The sequence below is a fragment of the Castor canadensis genome, chromosome 11, assembly GCF_047511655.1.
Source record: "Castor canadensis chromosome 11, mCasCan1.hap1v2, whole genome shotgun sequence".
In the NCBI taxonomy this organism is placed as follows: domain Eukaryota; kingdom Metazoa; phylum Chordata; class Mammalia; order Rodentia; family Castoridae; genus Castor; species Castor canadensis.
The window spans coordinates 105,770,460-105,792,702 of NC_133396.1; the positions used below are offsets into that span (position 1 = coordinate 105,770,460).

Sequence of the window (22,243 nt, forward strand, 5' to 3'; positions counted from 1 at the left end):
AAAGATTCAGTTAAATGCAATTCCTAAAATGTAGGGTGGCTTTGGCTTTTCTGTCTCCATGTTCAAGGATCTGAAACAACTTGGGGGAGTAATGTGAGGATCCACCTTCACATTGCTGATCTAAAAACTTGATTCAAGACTATTGGTTTTTTTTTGGTTTTTTTTTTTGTAGTACTGGGGTTTGAACTCAGGGCCTCATACTTGCTAGGCAGGTGCCCTACCACTTGAGCCACTCCACCAGCCCAAGACTATTGTTAAAAACAGATAACAGGTTTTTATAACTGTTTCAAATACATACTTTACAAATTTGTCCTTAAGTTTCAGAAATAAGACTTACTAACATTGTCCCTCAGAAATCATTGTTTCTTTCTACCTAAATACCAGACTTTAAAACTAGGAACTAAATTTTCTTAAGACTTTTATCAGTTATTACCTAAAGTACATTTGCAGATTAAAATTCTACAAACAGGAGTTAGGATGATGTCAAAGTGACAAGATGACATCAAAAGTAACAAGCCAATTTTTTTTTTTTTTTTGAAGTCAACAGAGGTTTATTTTGTAAAGCAGAGCAAAGCAGGGAGAAAGGAGCACCCTTTGACACACAGGGGTGGGAGCAAGAGGCTTCAAAAGTGTCAAACTAAAGAAAGAGATCAGAGTGTCTTATTGAAGCAGTTTTCCCCGTATTAAATTTTGAATAACAACAGATAGGTGTTTTCCTCTCTCTTTTTTTTCAGTTGTTCCTATACCCTTTGTAACACATTCAAGTTTGGAGCTAGACAGACAGGAAGATGTAATATATGGAGAATGTGATCTTAAAATCCTCCTTTGCTTCAATTTTATGATCCAATAAATCTTATTACAAGAAAGAGGAAAAACTTTTCTAGTTTTAAATATCCACTCTGGAAAATACAGAAAAATAAAAGAAGGCTTTTGTTGCATTTTTGTATATATTTCTTTCTATATTATTTGAACCTACTTGTCATTTCCTTACTGATTTTTTATTAGGAAAATTCAACTTCTTGTTTTTGTTCATTTGCTGATTTTTGTTTTGTCTTTGTGTGTGTATACATGTATAGTTTATCCCTCTCCATTAGATTGGAATACATATAAGGTTCCATTTCTCATAGGTTTCAAGCCTCAACTTAGTCTTCAACTGGCCAAATTGGCAGGAAACCCATTCTTTCTCTTTGGGCTCCCATTATCAAAACAGTTTATGTGCATCACCATTATTTATACATCATGCATAATTTTCCCTGGTAAATTGCTTCAATAGACCATCCATGTCAATCAATTGCTCCTCCAAAGTATTCCTCATAACTTAGAGCAAAGCCTTGTAATTCATTTCAAGCTGACTTTTATCCCTATACCTATTTGCTTAAAATGTTGGCAGAGCCTGTTCTGTCAGTTCTCCCTGAATACTTCAGGGAGAATAAATGCATATTGCCTAGAAAAACTAATGCCAGTAGGAGTAATTACCCTCATAATTCATGGGTACTAAGCTAAACCTCACAGTCTTTTTTTTAACTCCCTATTAGTTCCTATCTAGGCTCCTTTGTGAAAGGAGTACAGTTCACTTCCACTTGCCCACCATTGAGAATCTCTAAGATCCTTCAGTTTTTTGTTTCAAAAGGACCACAGATCCTCAAAATCTTAGTCCCCCAAAATAGGAAAGATCCTGTTCATTTCCTATCCCCTACCCTAAAGGCTTTCTCCTCTTGACCTGGCATAATGAATAGTGGAATATTTCTTTCAAATGAAAACCCTACCTCTATTCATAGGAAATGGCCTGAACCTTCATAGCTACTTAAGTCTATCACATTATTACATTTTCCAGTGACTACTTATTTCACTTTAAATCTTGCCATGTAAGGAGCAGAGATCTCTGGCCTAGATCTATATTTAGTGGAGAAAAAACTAGTTTTTCACAGGCATTATCTGGTTAAGATAATGGCAGTTTCTATTGCTGAGTAAAGACGCCTTATCTTAGTTTGCAGCATCTACTTTCAGATTTGGATAAATTTATTTTTCTTTCTCACAAACAGTGAATAAAAACACGTTTCACAATATAATTGAAGGGCTTATCTTGGTTATTTTTAAAGCCAAAAAGAATATACTTTAATGCCTACAACTCCAAAAACCACAAATTTTAGGCAACCTCTGTATGATTATTTGCTTGCACAAATTTTTTTTAACATTTTAGTCTGCCTAACCTTGGTACTCTTATATTTATTTTTACCTTTTGTGTGGTTTGTTTGTTCGTTTTGCAATGCCATGTTGCCTTAAACCCCTAGGCCCAAGTTACTATCCAGCCTCTTTTAGTCTCCCCAGTAGCTAGAATTACAAGCATACGCCATGGCACTTTGTTGTTTTTTCACCCACCCCAAGTTTGTTGTTGTTTGTGTTATGAGGTATTATGAAAACATTGTGGAGTGTTATGAATGGAGATTTACAATTGAAACCATGAGAATGGATGAGCATCTTTTTTGAGATAGGATCTCACTGTGTAGCCCAGGCTGGAGCCTCTTTTCTTAAAGGAGAGCAAGATATGTACCATGGAAGGTAGAGAGGCAAAAAGAATTCATCTCCAAAAAGACAAGAATCATTACTGGTAAGGAGAGAAATCCAATCTCACAAAAGAAAACAAAACTACAAGTGGGGGACATTTTAGGAGAAATACTTAACAGTATTCATGTAGAAAAGAAGTCAGCAACAGAAAGAGTAGAGGACTGGGGTAGGGTGTATAGCTCAGTGGTAAAGCCCAGGGCCTCTCAATTCGAGATTTGGTCCCCTACACTGCAAAAGTAATAATAATTAATAATAATAAAGGTGCTGAATATGAACATAAGTCAATGTCTTCTTTACAGCTGAGTTGTTTGTGTTAAACTGAAGAATAATCCAGGGGATATTTTCTCTGCCTTTTGTTTTAACACTGTAAGCAGTTTTCCCTTTAGAATAAAGATGGTATAAACCAGGCATGGAGGTACACACTGAAGCAGGAGGATAAGCTCAAGGCTGGCCTGGACTATATAACAAGACCTTGTTTTGTTTTGTTTTGTTTTTCAAAAAAAGATAACTTTTTTAAGAAATGAAGCAGATAGCTCTGAAAGTTATTTTAAACTGTCAATGTTAAGTACTTTCTTTTTGAGAATTTTTAATTATAACTATAACATGATATTTTGATCTACCATTATTTTTATTGCTCTTTCTCCTTGTTTTAATCATGCTTATCAGCCTACCTAGAATTCCAAGCCATACATCAAAACTAAATGGTTTCCATAAAAGCATAAAAGATCTAGAAATTTTAAAACAGAAAGTGGTAAGAAGATACTTCTGTATCTTCATGAACATACATACTATGTTCAGAATATTTTATGTATTCACTACTAATTATGGACTCAACTATTCATACATATTGAAGTGTTATTTCCAGTATGGGTATGTCATTTCCAGTAATGAAATAAGAGGGGTTTTTTTTGTTGTTGTTTTTGTGGGGTTTTTTGGTGGTACTGGGTTTGAACTCAAGAGCCTCATGCTCACTAGGCAAGCACTCCACCACTTGAGCCACTCTGACAGCCCTCTTTTGTGTTTAGTATTTTCAAGGTAGGGTTTCACAAACTATGCCCATTGCTGGTTTTGAACCTTGATCCTCCTGATCTCTACCTCCTGGTAGCTAGAATTACAGGCATGAACTAGCGGCACCCAGGAAGAAATTATTACATAGCAACATTAATGAATATACTTAACCTTACTGAACCGTACACTTCATGAGGTTGCAGTGGTAAATTTTATTTTTTTTACATTTTTTTAGTCTGTAAATGAGAGCCAAGTATGGTGGTGCATACCAGTAATCCCAGCACTCAGGAGACTAAGGCAGGAGGATCCTGAGTTCCAGGCCACCCATGACCACATAGTGAGACAGAAAAGTGCTGGTGGAGTGGCTTAAGTGGTAAGAGCACCTGCCTAGCAGCATGAAGTCCTGAGTTCAAACCCCCACAGTGCCATCCAAAAAAAAAAAAAGAAGAGAGACAGAAACCAAAATGAAAGAAAAAAAGAAAAAGTTTATGAAGCTACAAAACAAGAGTTCAGTGTAAAGAAACATTCAATGTTTGCAGCCTGACTTTGAAATTATAAATGTTATTAATTTTTTAAATTATAATTTATTTTAATCTTAGTGATTTGGCTACTTTTATTAAAATAAGAACTTATTTCATGTAGTCACTGAAAACTTCTTATAAAATAAAAAAATGGGTACAGTAAGACATGTATTATGTAAATTAATGTACAATTATTCCTTTTCTTTCTAGAATGATCTTTGCTGAGTGTTCCCCAAATACTTGTCCCTGTGGTGAGCAGTGCTGTAACCAGAGGATACAGAGGCATGAGTGGGTGCAATGTCTAGAGCGATTTCGAGCTGAGGAAAAAGGTTGGGGAATCAGAACCAAAGAACCCCTAAAAGCTGGGCAGTTCATCATTGAATACCTAGGGGAGGTTGTCAGCGAACAGGAGTTCAGGTACAGTGGTAAATGAGAATACCCCAGTAAATGACGAAGGTACAAGACTAGAATGGAAAATGAAAGATTTGAAATTTACTTTCAGTTTAATCAATCATTTCTCTCCTCTTTAGAAACAGAATGATTGAGCAGTATCACAATCACAGTGATCACTACTGTCTGAACCTGGATAGTGGGATGGTGATTGACAGTTACCGCATGGGAAATGAGGCTCGATTCATCAACCACAGCTGTGACCCTAATTGTGAAATGCAGAAATGGTAAGGAAACAGGAAAGGGTAAAGCTAAGAATCCAGCAGAATAGAGGGTATTGAGGACAGCCAGAGATTGATCTTCCCACATTGTCAGTGAGTTTATACAAAGCATCTCAGGCAATTGCCCATTTTACCAGATCCTTCAGAGTAAGTGACTGTAGCCGGACACCTGTGGCTTGCACCTGTAATCCTAGCTACTTAGAGTAAGTGTCTGCAATTTCTTTGGAGTACTGGGGTTTGAACACAGGGCCTGCTTGCTAGGCATGTACTCTTCCCCTTTAGCCACATCTCCAGTCCCACTCCTGTTGTGTTTGTTTGTGTAAAATTGGAATTTGAACTCAGGACTTCACACTTGCAAAGCAGGCACTCTACTGCACATATACCTCCAGTGTATTTTGCCCTGGTTATTTTTTGGAGATGGGGTCTCTGAAACTGTTTCCCCATGGTGACCTCAAACCACTAACCTCCTGACCTTAGCCTCTCAAGTAGCTAGGATTATAGGCATAAGCCACCAGTGCCTGGTTCCTGCTGGTTCTTGAAGTTACTGTTGAGACCCATAAAAATAAAAGTATAGTAATGATATTACACATACCTAATATTTATTCAATGCTTACTGTTTGTTAGGCATGTTGCATATATCATCTCAAAAACACAGAAACAAAAAAAATACAAGCCAGGGATGTAGCTCAGTAAGAGAGTACCACCCAAAAAAAAATAATTTAAGTCAAATATGTCAGTGTTTGATCTGTAAATTCAAATCTAAACAAAATCCAGGGCTGGAGGGTGGCTCAAGCTGCCTGCCTAGCAAGCATGAGGCCCTGAGTTCAAACTCCAGTGCTATACACACAAAAAAGAAATTAAACAAAATCCAATTTTTACCTCAGGACCTTGTTCATGCTAGGCTAGCCTTCTGACCACCGAGCTATACGTAGCCCAACTTGGGGCTTAACTTCTGACTTAAATTCTTTTTTAATTATTTTTATTAATGTAATTTTTTTGGAGGTACCTATTTTATACAGTTATTGGAAACATTAAATCAATTTTTAACACAACAAAATTTTATAACTCATGCATCAAGCATTCAGTATCTGTTAACTATGAAAACTTACTATATAAAATATCTAGAATACCACATAATAGGCCATTAATAACTTGTGTAAATAAAACAGAAGATATACTAAAGTGATAATGATGGAGATCAGTAAGAATGTTTTTATAGGTAAGCCGTAGGAAATAATTTTAATTTGTTCAACAGATAGACTAAAGTCATATTTAAAGGGAACTTCAAATACCAAGCAAGAAAGGTTAAGACTTATTATTCTAATTTACAACACAGAGTATGTATTATAAAAACTGATTTAGGACTATTAGAGACTATGTAGAATAGAGGAGAGATTAAAAGTTGAGAGATCAACCAGGAAACTTGAAGTAATACCAGCATATATTCAGAAAAAAGCAGAAATAGAATAAGTTTATTTAGAGTAAAGGAAACTAAAGCTGGATGCTAGTTTATCAGACCTGTAGTTCTAGGTGCTTTGGAGGCTGAGATCAGGAAGATCGATGTTCAAGGCCTGCCTGAACAAATAGTTTCCAAGATCCCATCTCCAAAGTAACCAGAGCAAAATGGACTGAAGGTGTGGCTCAAGCAGTGGAATGCCTGCTTTGCAAGGACAAAGCACTAGTTCAATCCCCAGTCCCACAAAAACAAAATATATACCTATATATATTAAAAACGCAGAAAAATAAATATTAAGACTCTTCTGTAATTTAATATAAAAGGAAAGAAAAGTTTTCAGTCAGTGATTGTACTGATTTCTAGTTTTCAGTCATGGTATTAAGAATCTCAGGTCTGGGCTGGGGATGTTGTTCAGTGATTGAGTTTGCCTGGTCTGCAAGAGATCCTAGGTTTGATCCCCAGCACTGCAAAAAAAAAAAAAAAAAAACCATCTCAGCCTTTAATTCCATTGTTTTCTCTCTTCATAGGTCTGTTAATGGAGTATATCGCATTGGACTCTATGCACTTAAAGATATGCCAGCTGGGACCGAACTCACTTATGATTACAACTTTCATTCCTTCAATGTTGAGAAACAAGTAAGAATAATAAATACAAGGGAAGGTTGAATATTATTACTTATAACACTGTAATGTGGGCCTTCAATAAACATTATTGACTTGGAGCCATTGAGAAATGCATGAGAGAGATAGGTTTTTTACTCTTCTTTTCACCTACCTGGAATACGTAGGTCTCATGTTTCAGAACTGTGAAGAAACAGATCACTTTACCATTTTTGGTTTTTAATCAGGTCTTTTTTAGTGAAGAAGTTTTCCTTAAGTTGAATCGTTTATTTCTACTCCAGTGGGAACCCATTTCTTTTTACTTTCAATTATTTTCCTCTGTATATTTAAATTCTTTAATTCATACTTAACTTTGCAGGTCCAAATTATCATTGAATTTATGAGACTACGGGTTTAAAAAAATATTCTCTCGGGTGAAGGCATCGCTCAGTGGTAGAGCACCTGTTCAGGGTAGTATGGCCATGGTGGTTCGGCCATAAATTTTAAAAATACTCTTTCCTTTAAAGCAACTCTGTAAGTGTGGCTTTGAGAAATGTCGAGGAATCATTGGAGGCAAGAGTCAACGCATGAATGGACTCACCAGCAGCAAAAGCAGCCAGCCTATGACCACACATAAGAAGTCTGGACGGTCGAAAGAGAAGAGAAAGTCTAAGCACAAGCTGAAGAAAAGGGTGAGTAATAATCTCCTAGCTTTCCCCAAAAGCTACTCATGAGCTGCTTTGAGGCGATTACTAGAATAAGGGGATTATGAAAGGGTGACATTTTAAGATTGATTTTAGCCAGTGGCTCACACCTATAATCCTACCTACTTAGCAGGCAGAGATCAGGAGGATCACAGTTCAAAGCCAACCCAGGCAAATAGTTCAAGAGACCCTGTCTCAAATAAACCCAGCACAAAAAAAGGGCTGGTGGCGTGCCTCAAAGTGTAGGACCTGGTTTTAATATTCTTGGAGATGATTTCTGATTGATTTTTTTTTTCAGTAATCTTATCTGTCTTTTGATTTTTGTATTTTTTTTTAAGAGAGGCCATCTCTCCGAGGAACCCAATGAAAACATTAATACCCCAACAAGATTGACACCCCAATTACAGATGAAGCCAATGTCCAATCGAGAGAGGTAAAAAAAAAGATTTTTTTTACTTGAGTTCTTAAATTATGTGATATGCTTCTCAGTTTAAAAAAAAATTATTAAACTTCATTTTATGTTATGCAAGAGCTCTTAAGCCAAGGGTTAAGATGATCTGTGACCTTGGTTGAGGAAAATGATTGTGTCTTTACATTTCCAAATTTCTAACTGAAACGTACTGTTTCCTTCAAATATGACTGTAAGGTAGAGATGGGGGGGGGTGTTTAAAGAGAGAGAATTACCACTATCCATAACTTTGTCAACAGTATTCCCAGATATTTTCATGTTGTATTACAGGTATCATAAATATCTCAAAGTATCATTTACATCCATCTCTACATCAAAATTGCAATGATTCAGCTGTGTTGCTCAAGGGTTAGAGCATCTGTCTTGCAAGTGCAAAGGGCTGAGTTCAATCCCTAGTACCACCAAAAACAATTCCTTGATTGTTGGACTCACTACTATATCTTAATCATGCATTATCACAGTTTTGGTGTTTTTGTCATTTTCTTGAAATGTGTGTTTCAGTATATTTGGTTATTTGGTTTCCTTTTAATCCTGTGTATTAAAAGTTAGTTAAAAGTGGACTGGAGGTGTAGCTCACCTCCAGTGAAGCCTAAGTTCAAACTCCAATCCCAGCTAAATATCATAAGCTTCACAAAGATTCCAGAGGAATCCATGGCACAGAAAAGGTTAAGAATCACTGCTTTAATAGGGTGCAGGTGGCTCACGCCTGTAGTCCTAGCTACTCAGGAAGCAGAGATCAGAAGGATTGCAGTTCAAAGCCATCCGGGGTAGTTTTTGAGACCCTCTCTCGAAAATACCCATCACAAAAATGGGCTGGTGGAGTGGCTCAAGGTATAGGCCTGAGTCCAAACCCCAGTACTGGGGAAAAAAAAAAAAAAAAAAAAATCACTGCTTTAGCTAGGTGTGGTGATTTATGCCTTTAATCCTATCTACTCCAGAGGCAGAGATCAAGAGGATTGCAGTTCAAAGGCAGCCTGAGCAAATAAGTTCGAGAGACCCTATCTGGAAAATACCCAACACAGAACATGGCTGACAGAGTGGCTCAAGTGGTAGAGCACTGCCTAGCATGCATGAGGCTGAGTTCAAACCCCAGTAGTACAAAAAATAAAAAGAAGCACTGCTTTTAACAGAGTGGTAAATAAGATCTTTAGTGGTTGTTTCTGCTATCCCCTATATTCAGATAAAAACTTTCAGTCAAAAGTAAACAAAGTGAAAGTGTCCTGTTTTTCAAATTATCTTGGAATATATTCCACAAACTCCTTTACTACACATTCCATTGTCTTAGTAAGTATGTCATTTATGGTACTTTTCTATAATTTTAGCCTCTTACATCAAATGCTTCTGTACTGTGGCTGCACATTAGCATGGGGCACTTTTAAAGACAACCAGGGACTGAGTGAAACTCAGTAGTAGAGTGTGCTTAGCATGCACAAGGCACTGGGTTCAATCTTGAATAACAAATAAAACTCCTAAGGTCCAGGCCACACCCCAGACTATTTAAACCAGGATTTCCAATATTTTTTAAAGCCCTCTAGGTAACTGAATTCCTGAATTTGCAGACAAGTTATAAAATTAATTACAAAATTAACCTAATTATAAAAGTATATTATTACATAAGATTATATGATTACAAAATTAACCCAGTCTCCATTTACTGAGGCTGATAGTTTGAGACTTATCTAAGGTCATATTTATTTACATAAGTGCTAGTGTAAAGACCAAATAGTAGAATCATCAAAACTAGGGCCGGTTGTGGTAGACCATCCCAGCTGCTCAGAAGGTGGAGATCAGGACTGCAGGTCAAGGCCCATCCAAGCAAAAAGTTAGCAAGACCATATCAACAAAAAAGCCAGACATGATGGTTCATAACTGTATACTCAGCTACTCAGGAGGCAAAGGTAGGAGGATCTTAGTCTGAGGCCAGCCCACCCAGGAGATCCTATCTGAATAATCACTGAAGTGAAAAGGGCTGGGAGCATAGTTCAAGTGATAGAACACCTGCTAGTAAGCATAAGGCCCTCAGTTCAAACTCTGTATCATCCAAAAAAAAAAAAAATCAAAATTATGTAAGATCAGTCAAGATACATCTAATTCATTTAAGTTTAGAGATTCATGTAGAAGCATTGCACCTGTTCACTCCATACTTTTTCCAGTTCTTTCCATCTTACACATCTTTCCTTTTACCTGCTAATCTAGTTCTTCTTCTTGTAGCTAATCCTAAGCCCATACTTCATCTTGGCAACTTTAGAATTTGAAAAAATAGCCATGTATGATGGTGGTGCCTGTAATCTTAGTACTCAGAAAGTTCAGACTGGAGAATCATGAGTTCCAGACTAGCCTGGACTATATAGGAGATCCTGACTCAGAAAAGAGACAGAGAGAGAGAGAAAGGTTTTTTATTGTTTTTTTTTGTTTTGTTTTGTTTTTTGTTTTTTTACAAATAATCCATAAATGTGTGCTCTCTGGTCTGGCTGCTTCTCTTGACAAAATTTTTGTAGCCTTTAATTGCTATTTTCCACGTTTATAAATAATACAGAAAATTTTTTATGTTGTATGAAAAAAATGCAAAATTGAATAATGTTTACCTGGGTAATTGTCTTTACGATAGCTCAGTAGAGCACCTATTTTGCATGCACAAAGCCTGAGTTCAAACTCCAGTCCCACCAAATAAAATAGCTCAATTCACTGATAGGTGTTCATTTATATCACCTAATAGTGCCTAATGTAGAGTAAACATGTAATAAATGCTTATTGAATTTATGAATAAAGGACCTACTTTCCTATTTCCTTGCAGGAACTTTGTATTAAAGCATCATGTGTTCTTGGTCCGAAACTGGGAGAAGATTCGTCAGAAACAGGAGGAAGTAAAGCACACTAATGATAATATTCACTCAGCATCATTATATTCCCGCTGGAATGGCATCTGCCGAGATGATGGGAATATTAAGTCTGGTAAATAAACTTTCCTATTAATTACACAAAATTAGATCCAAAATAATTAATTTACATTCAAACATTGTATTCAAAGATTCTTTTTAGTGTGGACCAAAAAAGTTAGGTACCAAATTATTAAGCATCAATCACAGCTCAACTTCCCTTTCCCTACTCTGACAAATAAGGAGACGTCCCCTTTCATTAGCCTCCCAAACATCACTCACAGCCTGAAATAGTCATAAGATGTGAGCTGTGTATGTAGTGAATCCTCTTATGTTCCCTCCTACCTGGAAAATAACTTGCAGACTGAGTAAATAGTGATGCCAAATGCCTATAGGGAGAAAAATATACTCTTTATAAGTTTGAAGACTTTTCCCCACATTCAGATCAGCACTATACACACAAAGTATCAGATTTTCTTTTTCTAATCTTTTTGAGTGAGTCACATAACAGTACTCTGGAGATGAGAAGCTGGTATATCTAAGCATCCTTTCTAACTGAAAATAAAGTGCTCAAAAGTCATGCTCTCCTTTTATTTCTTTTCCCCTCAAAATGTAGAATCATTCTACATGCTATGTGAGGGAATATGCTGAGTGAATATTCCCTATGTGAGGGAATATTCTTAACTAGATAGATTAAGAAATTTATCTAGAAGGCCAGTGTTACAGCTCAAGTAGTAGAGTGCTTGCCTAGCAGTTACGGATTCAGTCCCTAGTACCATGAAAAGAAAAAAATATTTGCCGAAAATCTTTCAGTGATTTGATTGTTATAATTTCTTTTTTCTTCATATATCTCTGTTTTTGTAGTACTTGAATACTGGCAAACGCGAGGTTTCATGCTTACTATACAGGTGTGCTACTGCTTGAACCACTCCACCAGCCTTGATTGTTATAATTTCTTTGAATTTATAGCCCAAATAGTTCAAATCTTCTATTAATAGCAGCAGTCATTTACTGAATGTATACATGTCTGGCACTGAGCTAACACATTAAAAAACCTGTTTCACTTAGTCTGCACAATTTAATCATGAGGAAAGTACTACCACTATTCTTATTTTACTTCTGAGAGGCTGAGATGCAGAGGAACTTCCCAAGATCACATACCCTAGTAAATGGAGTGAACCCAGAATTCAAAAGCAGACAGACTCATTTTGAAGCCTAGACTTGCAACTACATTATGTATCATTTGGTTACTAAGTTAAGGTCGCTCTTGCAGCATTTGTGACTTTGTTAAATACCAGTGTTTTCTACTTTTTCTTTAAGAAGAGGAAAAAAATGTGTGCTGACTAATTCTATTTCATCATTTGAAGGAAAATATAACAAATGACAGGAATCCATTGGGAAAGAGAAAGCCACATAAAATTCCTCATTTCCTGAAACTAATTTTCACTTTATCCTTCCAGACGTCTTCATGACCCAGTTCTCTGCCCTACAGACAGCTCGATCTGTTCGAACAAGACGGTTGGCAGCTGCAGAAGAAAACATTGAAGTGGCTCGGGCAGCACGTCTAGCCCAGATCTTCAAAGAGATCTGTGATGGTATCATCTCTTACAAAGGTGACTATGCCCGCCCCACCTCCCAAATTCATTCTTATCTTTTGTTAAAGCATCAAGAAGCTGTAAGCCAGTGGTTCATGCCTGTAATCCTAGCTACTTGGGAGGCTGAGAATGGAAGGATTATAGTTTGAGGCCATCCAGGGCAGTAGTTAATGAGACTTCCATCTCCAAAGTAACCAAAGCAAAATGAACTTGGAGGCATGGCTCAGGTGGTAGAGCACGTGCTTTGCAAGTACAAAACCTTAGTTCAAACCTCATCCCACCAAAAAAAAAAAAAAAAAAAAAATACCACCCATCCTCTCCTGAGATATCCAAGAACAAGGGGTGACAGTACTGGGGTTTGAACTTAGTAGGCACTCTACCACTTGCTAGGTAGGCACTCTACCACTTGAGGCACTCCACCAGTCCCAAGGGACATTTTAGACTTAGGAATTTAGGAGATTTATTTGTTCTACCTTTTATCAGAGAGTATAGAATTATAGAACTGAACATAGTCTTTAGGGCTTTAAACCCAGTCTTGTGCAGACTAAGTGCATCTTCTTCCTCTGAGCTATACCTCCCCAGCTGGAATTGTGGTTTTTAAATTCCAAGATGTTACCTGTCCATTTTTATGTTTATTATAATTTTATTGTAATTTAGTACTGTATTTAAAAATCACACTTTTTAGCTAGAGGAAAGCTAGCCTCTGTCTACATCTATAGGATATAGGCGTCTGCCATGGGTAAAATTTGCCTGGATGAGATAGTGAATTAGTAATTTAAGAATAAAGTGTACTATGAATGTATTACATCAATTTTTATGGTTTTTAGTTGACAGGTATCTTTGAGAATCTAATTAAAGCTATGAGTCCTATCCCAGAATGTATATACACACACACACACTTTAGAGTATGACCTCTGCTTTAAGGGAAAAAAAAAAATCAGCACATATAAGGCTCTGTCTTCAAAACCCCAGGGCTACAAAAACAAACATTGAAGAAAATTAACATTTACTTTAAAAGAGTTTTCATGCAGACACTTTTATCTCCTTTTCCAAGATCCATATAGTAAAGGTAAGAGAAGGAAAGAAGATAATTAATTTGGGGTAGGTAGTTTGGCAATATAAGTGACTTAAATGAGAGATTTTGTCACATAATTATGATTTTTTTCCATGAGCTTTAGTTCATCTTCTTTCCCTAATTATGAAGAATTTGATTTGTTTCCTTTCAGTGTTGTTTATCTGGGTATTTTGGTAGTTTTTTTGTAGTTTTGTTAAACTAAGGACATAGGAAAAGGGGGGGAACCAAGCTGCAGAATATAGCTCAGTGGTGCCAAGGTTCTGAGTTCAGTACTTAGCATTACCCCTCCCCCCAAAAAAGTGGGGGGGCGGCAAATTGACCAAAGATATAAAGCTTAATGACACCTATTCCATTTATATTCCCAAAAGATTACATATCTACCATGTCAGTACATTCTCAGCTTTTTCTCTCTCTCTAGTGAAATTGCCAGAAAGTAAGGTAGCAACATGAGAAATAGTTCCTCAGCAAAAATTCTGTTTGTGCTATAAAGAATAACTGTTAACAGGAAAATAAATTCCAGAAAATATCTATAGTACTAAATTATTCATTATCTGGAATTTAATCAAATTCTAGCCAACATTAGCCTCGAGCTGGTGGTCATGCCTATAATCCTAGCTACTCACCAGGCAAAGATCAGGAGGATCAAGGTTTGAAGCCAGCCAGGGCAAATAGTTCTTGAGACCCTATCTCAAAAAAACCCATCACAACAAAGAGCTGGTGGAATGGCTCAAAACGTAGGCCCTGAGTTCAAACTCCAGTACTTTAAAAAAAAAAAGTAATATTAATTATGGGCAATTAAGGAAAGCTGGAAAACAATTTTTGGATGAGATGATCTTTTTGCTATAGTAAGATCTGTTGAGCAGGAATTTATCCTAAGCATTCCAGCAACTTCAATAAATTTCCATCTGTCATTCTTGACAGGAAGTTCTAACATTGTGCTACATTGCAAGAATATACAGTATATCTTTCATATCCTGCATAATCTTGAAAGTGTCATTTGATTCCTGCCTTTATTCACATTTCTGAGAAAAAGTGGATTTTTTTATAGTCATGCCTTAAAAGAGTAGGGATTTTTAATTTAGGGGATTCTACTTTTTCAATTAGTAGATAATGCTGCAGGCACTCAGTGAACGAACACTTGCCTGGCATGTGCAAGGCCCTAGTTCTATCCTAGAACCACAAGAAAAAAAAAATGAAAAAGAGCTGGGAGTTGTGGCTACTCAGGAGGATTATGGTTTGAAGCCATCCCAGGCAAATAGCTCCTGAGAACCTATCTCCAAAATAACCTACACAAAAAAGAGCTGGTATGGCTCAAGTTATAACGCCCTGCCTGTCCAGCAGGCTCGAAGTCCTGAATTCAAACCCCAGTACCACCAAAAACTAAAGGAGGGAGCACTTTGTTTCCAGCTTCCACCTGGCCCCACCATGACCTTTTGTAACTCCTCTCCTTAATCTTTGATAAACTCCAATATTTCCTTTACTAAAAAATAAAAAAATAGGCTGTGCCATCTTTTCCCCCATCGGCCTGGCTGTTTGGGCCTGCCATTAAACTTTGCTCTATGGAAAAAAAAAATATATATATATAAATAAATATAAATAAAATGTAGGGGCAGGAAAAACAGTTTTCTTGAACCAAAGTCTCTCTGTATAGCCCAGACAAACTCTGGATCCCTCCCTGCTTCAGCCACCCAAGTTCTGGGATTACAGCACCATCACAACCAGCAGGGGTAAAAAAGTTAATACAAAAAATTTAAATAAATTTTAAAAAGTCAGGAGTAATAGTGTATACCTACAGTCCCAGCTACTCCTGAGGCTGAGGCAAAGGCATACATGAGCCTATGAGTTCAAGACCAGTCTGGGCAACATAGCTGGACCTCCATCTCTAGAAAAAAAGGGTTGGTGTAGTGGCTCAAGTGGTAAAGCGCCTGCCTAGCAAGCATGAGGCCCTGAGTTCAAAGCCCTGTACCGCCAAAAAACTGGAAATACTGCTTGCCTGTTTTTTATCTTAGTGCCATTCTGCTAAATCTTATATTCATTTGCAGATTCTTCCCGAAAAACACTGGCAGCTCCACTTTTGAACCTCCCCCCAAAGAAAAAGTAAGTCACATTTGTGGTAATCATCTTGAGTTTTAGACAAGCACTTAGTGTAGCAGATTAACATCCTGACTTTGTGTTCCAGGAATGCTGATTATTATGAGAAGATCTCTGATCCCCTAGATCTTATCACCATAGAAAAGCAGATCCTCATTGGTTATTATAAGACAGTGGAATCTTTTGATGCTGACATGCTCAAGGTCTTTCGGAATGCTGAGGTATTTTTCACTGACTTCAAACCCAGATTCAAATTTGGTCTGAAGAGAATTATTACAGAAATTTTGAAGATTTTTTAGTCTTCATATTGCTGGTTAGGAAAGGCAGTCATTTTTATTCAGTACTTCTGGGCTGTGTGTTCTAGTGCATTAAATAGTGTAGAATCCTGTATAATAAAGATATTCTAGAATAGAAGGTTAAATAGTTCCTCAAAAAACATAATCTTTGTAAAAACTGAATTTGTCCTTGAACCTTTACATTCTATAGATATTTTACTATATTTAAGGCATATTTGTAACTTCTTTCCTCATGAAAATAATACCTGTGAAATCCACAGAAATATGTATAATAAATGTCTTGAGAATGGAATTGAGGGGCATTATGCTAATAACTTATAAAGTAGATGCATTCTCATTGAAGAGAATGTAACCTTGAACTGATTTAAACAGCAGAATGAAATATTGGATGGTATATAGGAAAGGAAATTACCCAGTGATTTTGAAATAGCCAGGAAGAGATACTTGGAGGACAGAACAAGCTAATAGATAAAGGGTAAGTAGAGGTTGAAAGACTAAGAAAAACAGACAAGTGGAAGGATAGTTACATTCTTAAATTATAACATACTTTCTACTGAAACTTAGCTTCCACATATATTCATTATCTGTAAATCTGCCCCATATATCTATAAGACAAGGGTAAATGGAGAAGTTCTACTATACATTATCCTTGTGACATGAATTCACATTCTGTGATCGTTGTGTATTTGATCCTGTGGACAAAAAAGACCCTTGATGGGAACCGAGTAGAAAAACAGTACAGCAAATGAGAAAATACTATTCAGATTCTAATTTTACTTCATCATAGTTCAGTTTAAGTTGTTACTACGTTAAATGCTCTAGAAAATCTGTTAACCAAAATGGAAGACTAAGAAAATCATACAACCTCTTCAGGTATATTTTTGAGCCAAATTGAGAAGGCCAAACATTTCTTTCTTCTTTCTTCAGAAGTACTACGGGCGTAAATCCCCAATTGGAAGAGATGTTTGCCGCCTCCGAAAGGCCTATTACAATGCACGGCATGAGGCATCAGCCCAAATTGATGAGATTGTGGGAGAAACAGCAAGTGAGGCAGACAGCAGTGAGACCTCAGTCTCTGAGAAGGAGAATGGGCATGAGAAGGACGATGATGTTATCCGCTGTATCTGTGGCCTGTACAAGGATGAAGGCCTCATGATCCAGTGTGACAAGTGCATGGTAAGGGTCAGGAGGTGAAGACAAAGCCTGACGGTGATAAGCATATTCAAGGAAGCAGCCCATGTATTTTTTCACTGGGCAGGTGGCTCTTTTTTTTTGGTAGGCTTTCTGTGAACTGTAACTTAGCCTTGGTTTCTGTTCTCCCTGTCCACCACATTGTCTTTCCTCTCAGATCTTTTCCCTTCTTTTTATACCTCCTATTCTTTCTCTCTACTTGCAACTGTACATTTCTCATATAATCTGCATCAAGGAAGATAATATTTAGAATAGTGTTTTACATTGAAAAATATTAGCGATAGTATAGTCTGTATAGCATCTATATAGGTAGACTGCAATATATAAATTCACATAGGGTTCCTGATGAAGGAGTCAAAGCCTGGATTTAAGCCATACTGTCCTCATTTAATATATGTTAACTCATGAGTAACACGTAGGATTGTCAGGAGGATAAAGTAAAACAAGAATTAAGTGAAAACATTTTGTAATTAATTGTAAAGCCTTCCACAATAACCACATTATAAATGTATATTACTTAGTAGGTAGTAGTATATTCATTTGTCTTCATATTCTCTCTCCATCTCTCCATTTTGTTTGCCTAGGTCGGTATAGTCTGAATTTATCTGTACACTTTTGTTCAGATCCATTATTTTTTGCTCCTATTTTATCATTCATCTCTCTTCTCATTTACCCTCTTATCCCTTAGTTCTTATTTTACTTTACACTCTCCTATTGCTTTTTTATTATTATTAGTTATTAGGACTTCTCTCAATAAATTAATCCCCCCTATCATCCCTCTACAGGTATGGCAGCACTGTGACTGTATGGGAGTAAACTCAGATGTTGAGCACTACCTTTGTGAACAATGTGACCCAAGGCCTGTGGACAGGGTAAGCTGCCCTCTGATAAAACTCTGATGTATAAGTAGGAAAGATAGTACATGCTTCTACTATGCAATATTTCCTCAGATAATTGCTCAGCCTCTCTCTCTTTTTTTGTATTACTGGGGTTTGAACTCAGGGCCTCATGCTTGCTAAGGCAGGCACTCTAATAAACAGTGTCAGTTATACCTAAGATGATACATTTATAAAATCCAGAACTTGGTACTGTAAATACCATTTATAGCCACGCATTGATGGCTCAGACCTGTAATATTAGCTACTTGAGAGGCTGAGATTAGGAGGATCGTGGTTCGAGGCCAGCCCAAGCAAATAGTTTAGGAGACTCCATCTCTAAAATAACCACAGCAGAATAGACTGGAGGTGTGACTCAAGTGGTAGAGCACCTACTTTGCAAATGTGAAACCCTGAGTTCAAACCCAAATTCCACCCAAAAAAAATTTATGTTAGGCAGTGTTAAGTGAGAGAGCACTGGACTTAGTCAGCACTTTCCAGGAGGGAGGGTCAGGGACTTGCTGAAGTTATTAAGTGGATTCTTGTCTAGGCATTGCTATATTTATATGTGTGGTCTTTGGCAAGTCACCTGCATAAAAGGAAACACTAAGCACTTTTTTTTTTTTTTTTTTTTTTTTTTTTGGTGGTACTGGAGTTTGAACTCAGAGCCTTCCACTTGCCAGGCAAGCGCTTTGCCACTTGAGCTGTACCTCAGTGGCACCATTTCTGAATAGTGGTACTGTTGTCATATTTAAGTGGACAATTCCTTGTTGTGAGGGATGTATTTCAGAATGTTTGATTTTTCTGGCACTAAATATCAGTAGCATCCCTCAAACACTCATTAACTAACATATCCCTTCACACATTCTCAGATGTTTCCTAGACTGCACAGAATCACCACAAAATTAGTCCTTCATAGAATGTTGTTTGAAATACTTAGCCTATCAATTTTTTCATCCACATTCACTGTTCCAGGTTTAATAACTCTAGTTGCTTTCAGCTTGTTTTTACATCTGTAACATATTGAAATGATTTAACAGTGAGTCTTGAGTAGAGATCTATAGGCTAATTTAATCATTCCAACCTTATCCATTGGCTTTCTTACCAGGAGGTACCCATGATCCCTCGGCCCCACTATGCCCAACCTGGCTGTGTCTACTTCATCTGTTTGCTTCGAGATGACTTGCTGCTTCGTCAAGGTGAGTACATAGACACCAGCCCTACTTGTCAAAACTGACCTTTTTTTTTTTTTTTGCAGTACTGGGGCTTGAACTCAGGTCCTTCACCTTAAGCCACTTCACAGTCCTATTTTTGTGAAGGGTTTTTCAAGATAGGATGCTGCAGAATTATTTGCCTGGGCTGGCTTCAAACTGCGATCCTCCTGATCTCTGCCTTCTAAGTAGCTAGGATTACAGGTGTGAGCCACCAGCACCTGACAAAACTGATCTTTCTGAACAGTAGGAAGTATCTGTTTTCTGCATAATACTTACTGTCCTGTATGGCCTTTGACAGATTTTTATACCTGTGCTTACATCATCACTCCCTCTACCATATAGTACTAATTTGCAGAGGCAGAGGTTTGTAAATCTAATTTTAAAAGCAGAAAAGACACATAGGAAGTCCAAAAGATAAAGGACCTTCCTCATGTAATTCTCATAATTTAGAATTCATTATTACCACCTTTAGATTGCTGATTTTAGCTCTTTGTATTTATTTTGTTTTCAATTGAGGTCTTCCTATATAGACCTTGGGTTAGATAAATGGATGCCTAACAGAATTCATGCAGGAATTATTTTAACTTTCTCCTTTGTTCTTTCCCTTCCTAGGTGACTGTGTGTATCTAATGAGGGATAGTCGGCGCACCCCTGATGGTCACCCAGTCCGTCAGTCCTATCGACTGTTATCTCATATTAACCGAGATAAACTTGACATCTTCCGCATTGAAAAACTCTGGAAGAATGAAAAGTATGTGCTGAGGTCGTATGTCTTCCTTCCAGATGTACCCTACCAGTGAGCAGAATATTCACTGAGATCTTGATAATCAACTAAACTTCTCTCTCTTCATTGTTCTTTTTTTTTTTTTTTAGAGAAGAGCGGTTTGCCTTTGGTCACCACTACTTCCGTCCCCATGAAACCCACCATTCTCCATCCCGTCGATTCTATCACAATGAACTGTTTCGGGTACCACTCTATGAAATCATTCCCTTGGAGGCTGTAGTGGGAACCTGTTGTGTGTTGGACCTTTATACATATTGTAAAGGTAAATGATCTGGGCTAGTTAAGCAATGACCTCATAACCCCTGTTCATTGAACTATAGTTGCCTATCCTATTCTTTTTTGTTTGGTTGATTTTTGTTTTTTGTGGTACTGCAGTTTGTACTCAGGGCCTCACGTTTTCTAGACAGGTGCTCTGCCAATTGAAACACTCCACCAGCCCTTTCTTTGTGTGTGTGTGTGGTAGATATTTTCAAGATAGGGTCTCAAAAACTGTTTCCCTAGGCTGACTTGGAACCCTGATTCTCCTGATCTCCATCTCCTGATTACAGGCATGTAATTAGCTAGGATTACAGGCATGAGCCACTGATGCCTGGCTTTCTCCGCCCCATCCCCCCCCCGCCCTTTGGTGGGTGCTAAGAAATTACCTAGGGGTTCACACATGCCAAGCAAGCACTCTACCACTGAGCTATACCACCACCCCCAGCCCTCACCCACACCACTCTTACTATCTCTGATGAAAGACTCTCTAATGCTAGCTATGAAAAGTACATACTTATTTAGTGCTTGTTAATCAATATATGTTCATTCTCCCCTCCCCTTTTTTTTAATATTGTGTACTAATTTCAAATTCCAGTTCCATCACATTTTACTTGTGTGCCCTTGGGCAAGATATTAATACAAGTATCGGTTTTCCAACTTTGAAACAGGATTAGTATTTAGATAGTTTCACAAAGATTAATCTACAAAAGCACTTAGCCTAGTTTGTGGTTTACAGTAAAAGCTGGATATATGTTAGTTGTCATTATCAGCAAAGTTCTGTTATCTAACCCTTTGTCTCAGTATAAAAGCAAAATTGTCCAAAATAATATATATTCCATTGCATATTGACAAACTGCTTGCATCACTGTGACACTGATGACTTCTTCTCCCATTTAAAAAGTGTTCACTTCCAGATGTGCTTTTCTCATACTTACGTCTCCTTTCTTTTCTCATAACTCCCCTGTAATCTCGGGTTATCTCTCAGGTACTCAAAAAAACCTGCAGCATTCAATTGACATTTCTGGCTTCTTTCCATTCTGTGTTACTCCATTCTGCTTTTATATTCCCTGTCTCCTTTTTGGACACTACTGTTTGAGAACTTTCCTTTTATTTTTAACCACCAAATGCTTAGTTGTTCTGTCTTTCCAAATAGCCACAGTGTTTCCTTTTTATAGGTTTTGCTGCTCTCTTACAGTAGCCTCTGGGTGACTGAGGGAAAGAAAGGGGGAAATTGGATTCTTTAACACTGTTTGGACACACAGGGAGACCCAAAGGAGTGAAGGAGCAAGATGTATACATCTGTGATTATCGGCTTGACAAGTCAGCCCACCTGTTTTACAAGATCCACCGGAACCGCTATCCTGTCTGCACCAAACCCTATGCTTTTGATCACTTCCCCAAGAAGCTCACTCCTAAAAGAGATTTCTCAGTAAGTCACTTTTATTCTTAACGCTACATGTTAGAACAGTTTGATTTGTGCATGGATGTGATACAGAGAATCTTCAAGTGGCTCTCTGCTTCTTCATCCTGTTCCCAAGTCAAGCTGAAAATTTCCATCTGTTTGAGACCTTTCAACAGCATAAGTCTGTTTCCTCACATGCAACTCAGGAAATTGTTGATTATAGTGTTATACCTTTATTGAGCTTTTTTTTCTTTTTTTAACCTCTCACCTCCTCTTTAATCTTTGCTTTTAGCCCCACACAGGTAGTTTTTTGTTTTGTTTTTCATACTCATACCTTTTTTTTTTTTTCAAGGTACTGGGGTTTGAACATAGGGCTTCGTGTTTGTTAAGCAGGCACTCTACTGCTTGTGCCACACCTCGAGCCCTTTTTGTGCTGGTTATTTTTGAGATTGGGTCTCACTGTTTGCCCAAGTTGACTTGGACCACAATCCTCCTATTTTACACTTCCCACTATAGTTGGGGTGACAGGTACATACCACTGCACCCAGTTATTAGTTGAGATGGGACCTCAAGAACTTTTTGCCTGGGCTAG

At 37.5% G+C, this 22,243-nt stretch overlaps 1 protein-coding gene across 5 annotated transcripts in view; it reads left to right on the forward strand.

Moving 5' to 3' along the window:
- Ash1l (ASH1 like histone lysine methyltransferase) overlaps positions 1-22,243 on the forward strand; it is a 158,493-nt gene that overhangs the window by 129,302 nt on the left and 6,948 nt on the right. For all 5 annotated transcript variants that reach the window (XM_020166163.2, XM_020166158.2, XM_020166165.2 and 2 more), the window contains 15 exons: positions 4,305-4,511; positions 4,625-4,771; positions 6,749-6,857; positions 7,349-7,513; positions 7,864-7,958; positions 10,789-10,946; positions 12,331-12,483; positions 15,583-15,637; positions 15,720-15,852; positions 16,855-17,103; positions 17,904-17,990; positions 19,102-19,192; positions 19,820-19,958; positions 20,081-20,253; positions 21,512-21,678. In XM_020166163.2, the coding sequence (XP_020021752.1) occupies positions 4,305-4,511; positions 4,625-4,771; positions 6,749-6,857; positions 7,349-7,513; positions 7,864-7,958; positions 10,789-10,946; positions 12,331-12,483; positions 15,583-15,637; positions 15,720-15,852; positions 16,855-17,103; positions 17,904-17,990; positions 19,102-19,192; positions 19,820-19,958; positions 20,081-20,253; positions 21,512-21,678 (2,128 nt within the window). The remainder of the gene's footprint in view (positions 1-4,304; positions 4,512-4,624; positions 4,772-6,748; positions 6,858-7,348; positions 7,514-7,863; positions 7,959-10,788; positions 10,947-12,330; positions 12,484-15,582; positions 15,638-15,719; positions 15,853-16,854; positions 17,104-17,903; positions 17,991-19,101; positions 19,193-19,819; positions 19,959-20,080; positions 20,254-21,511; positions 21,679-22,243) is intronic.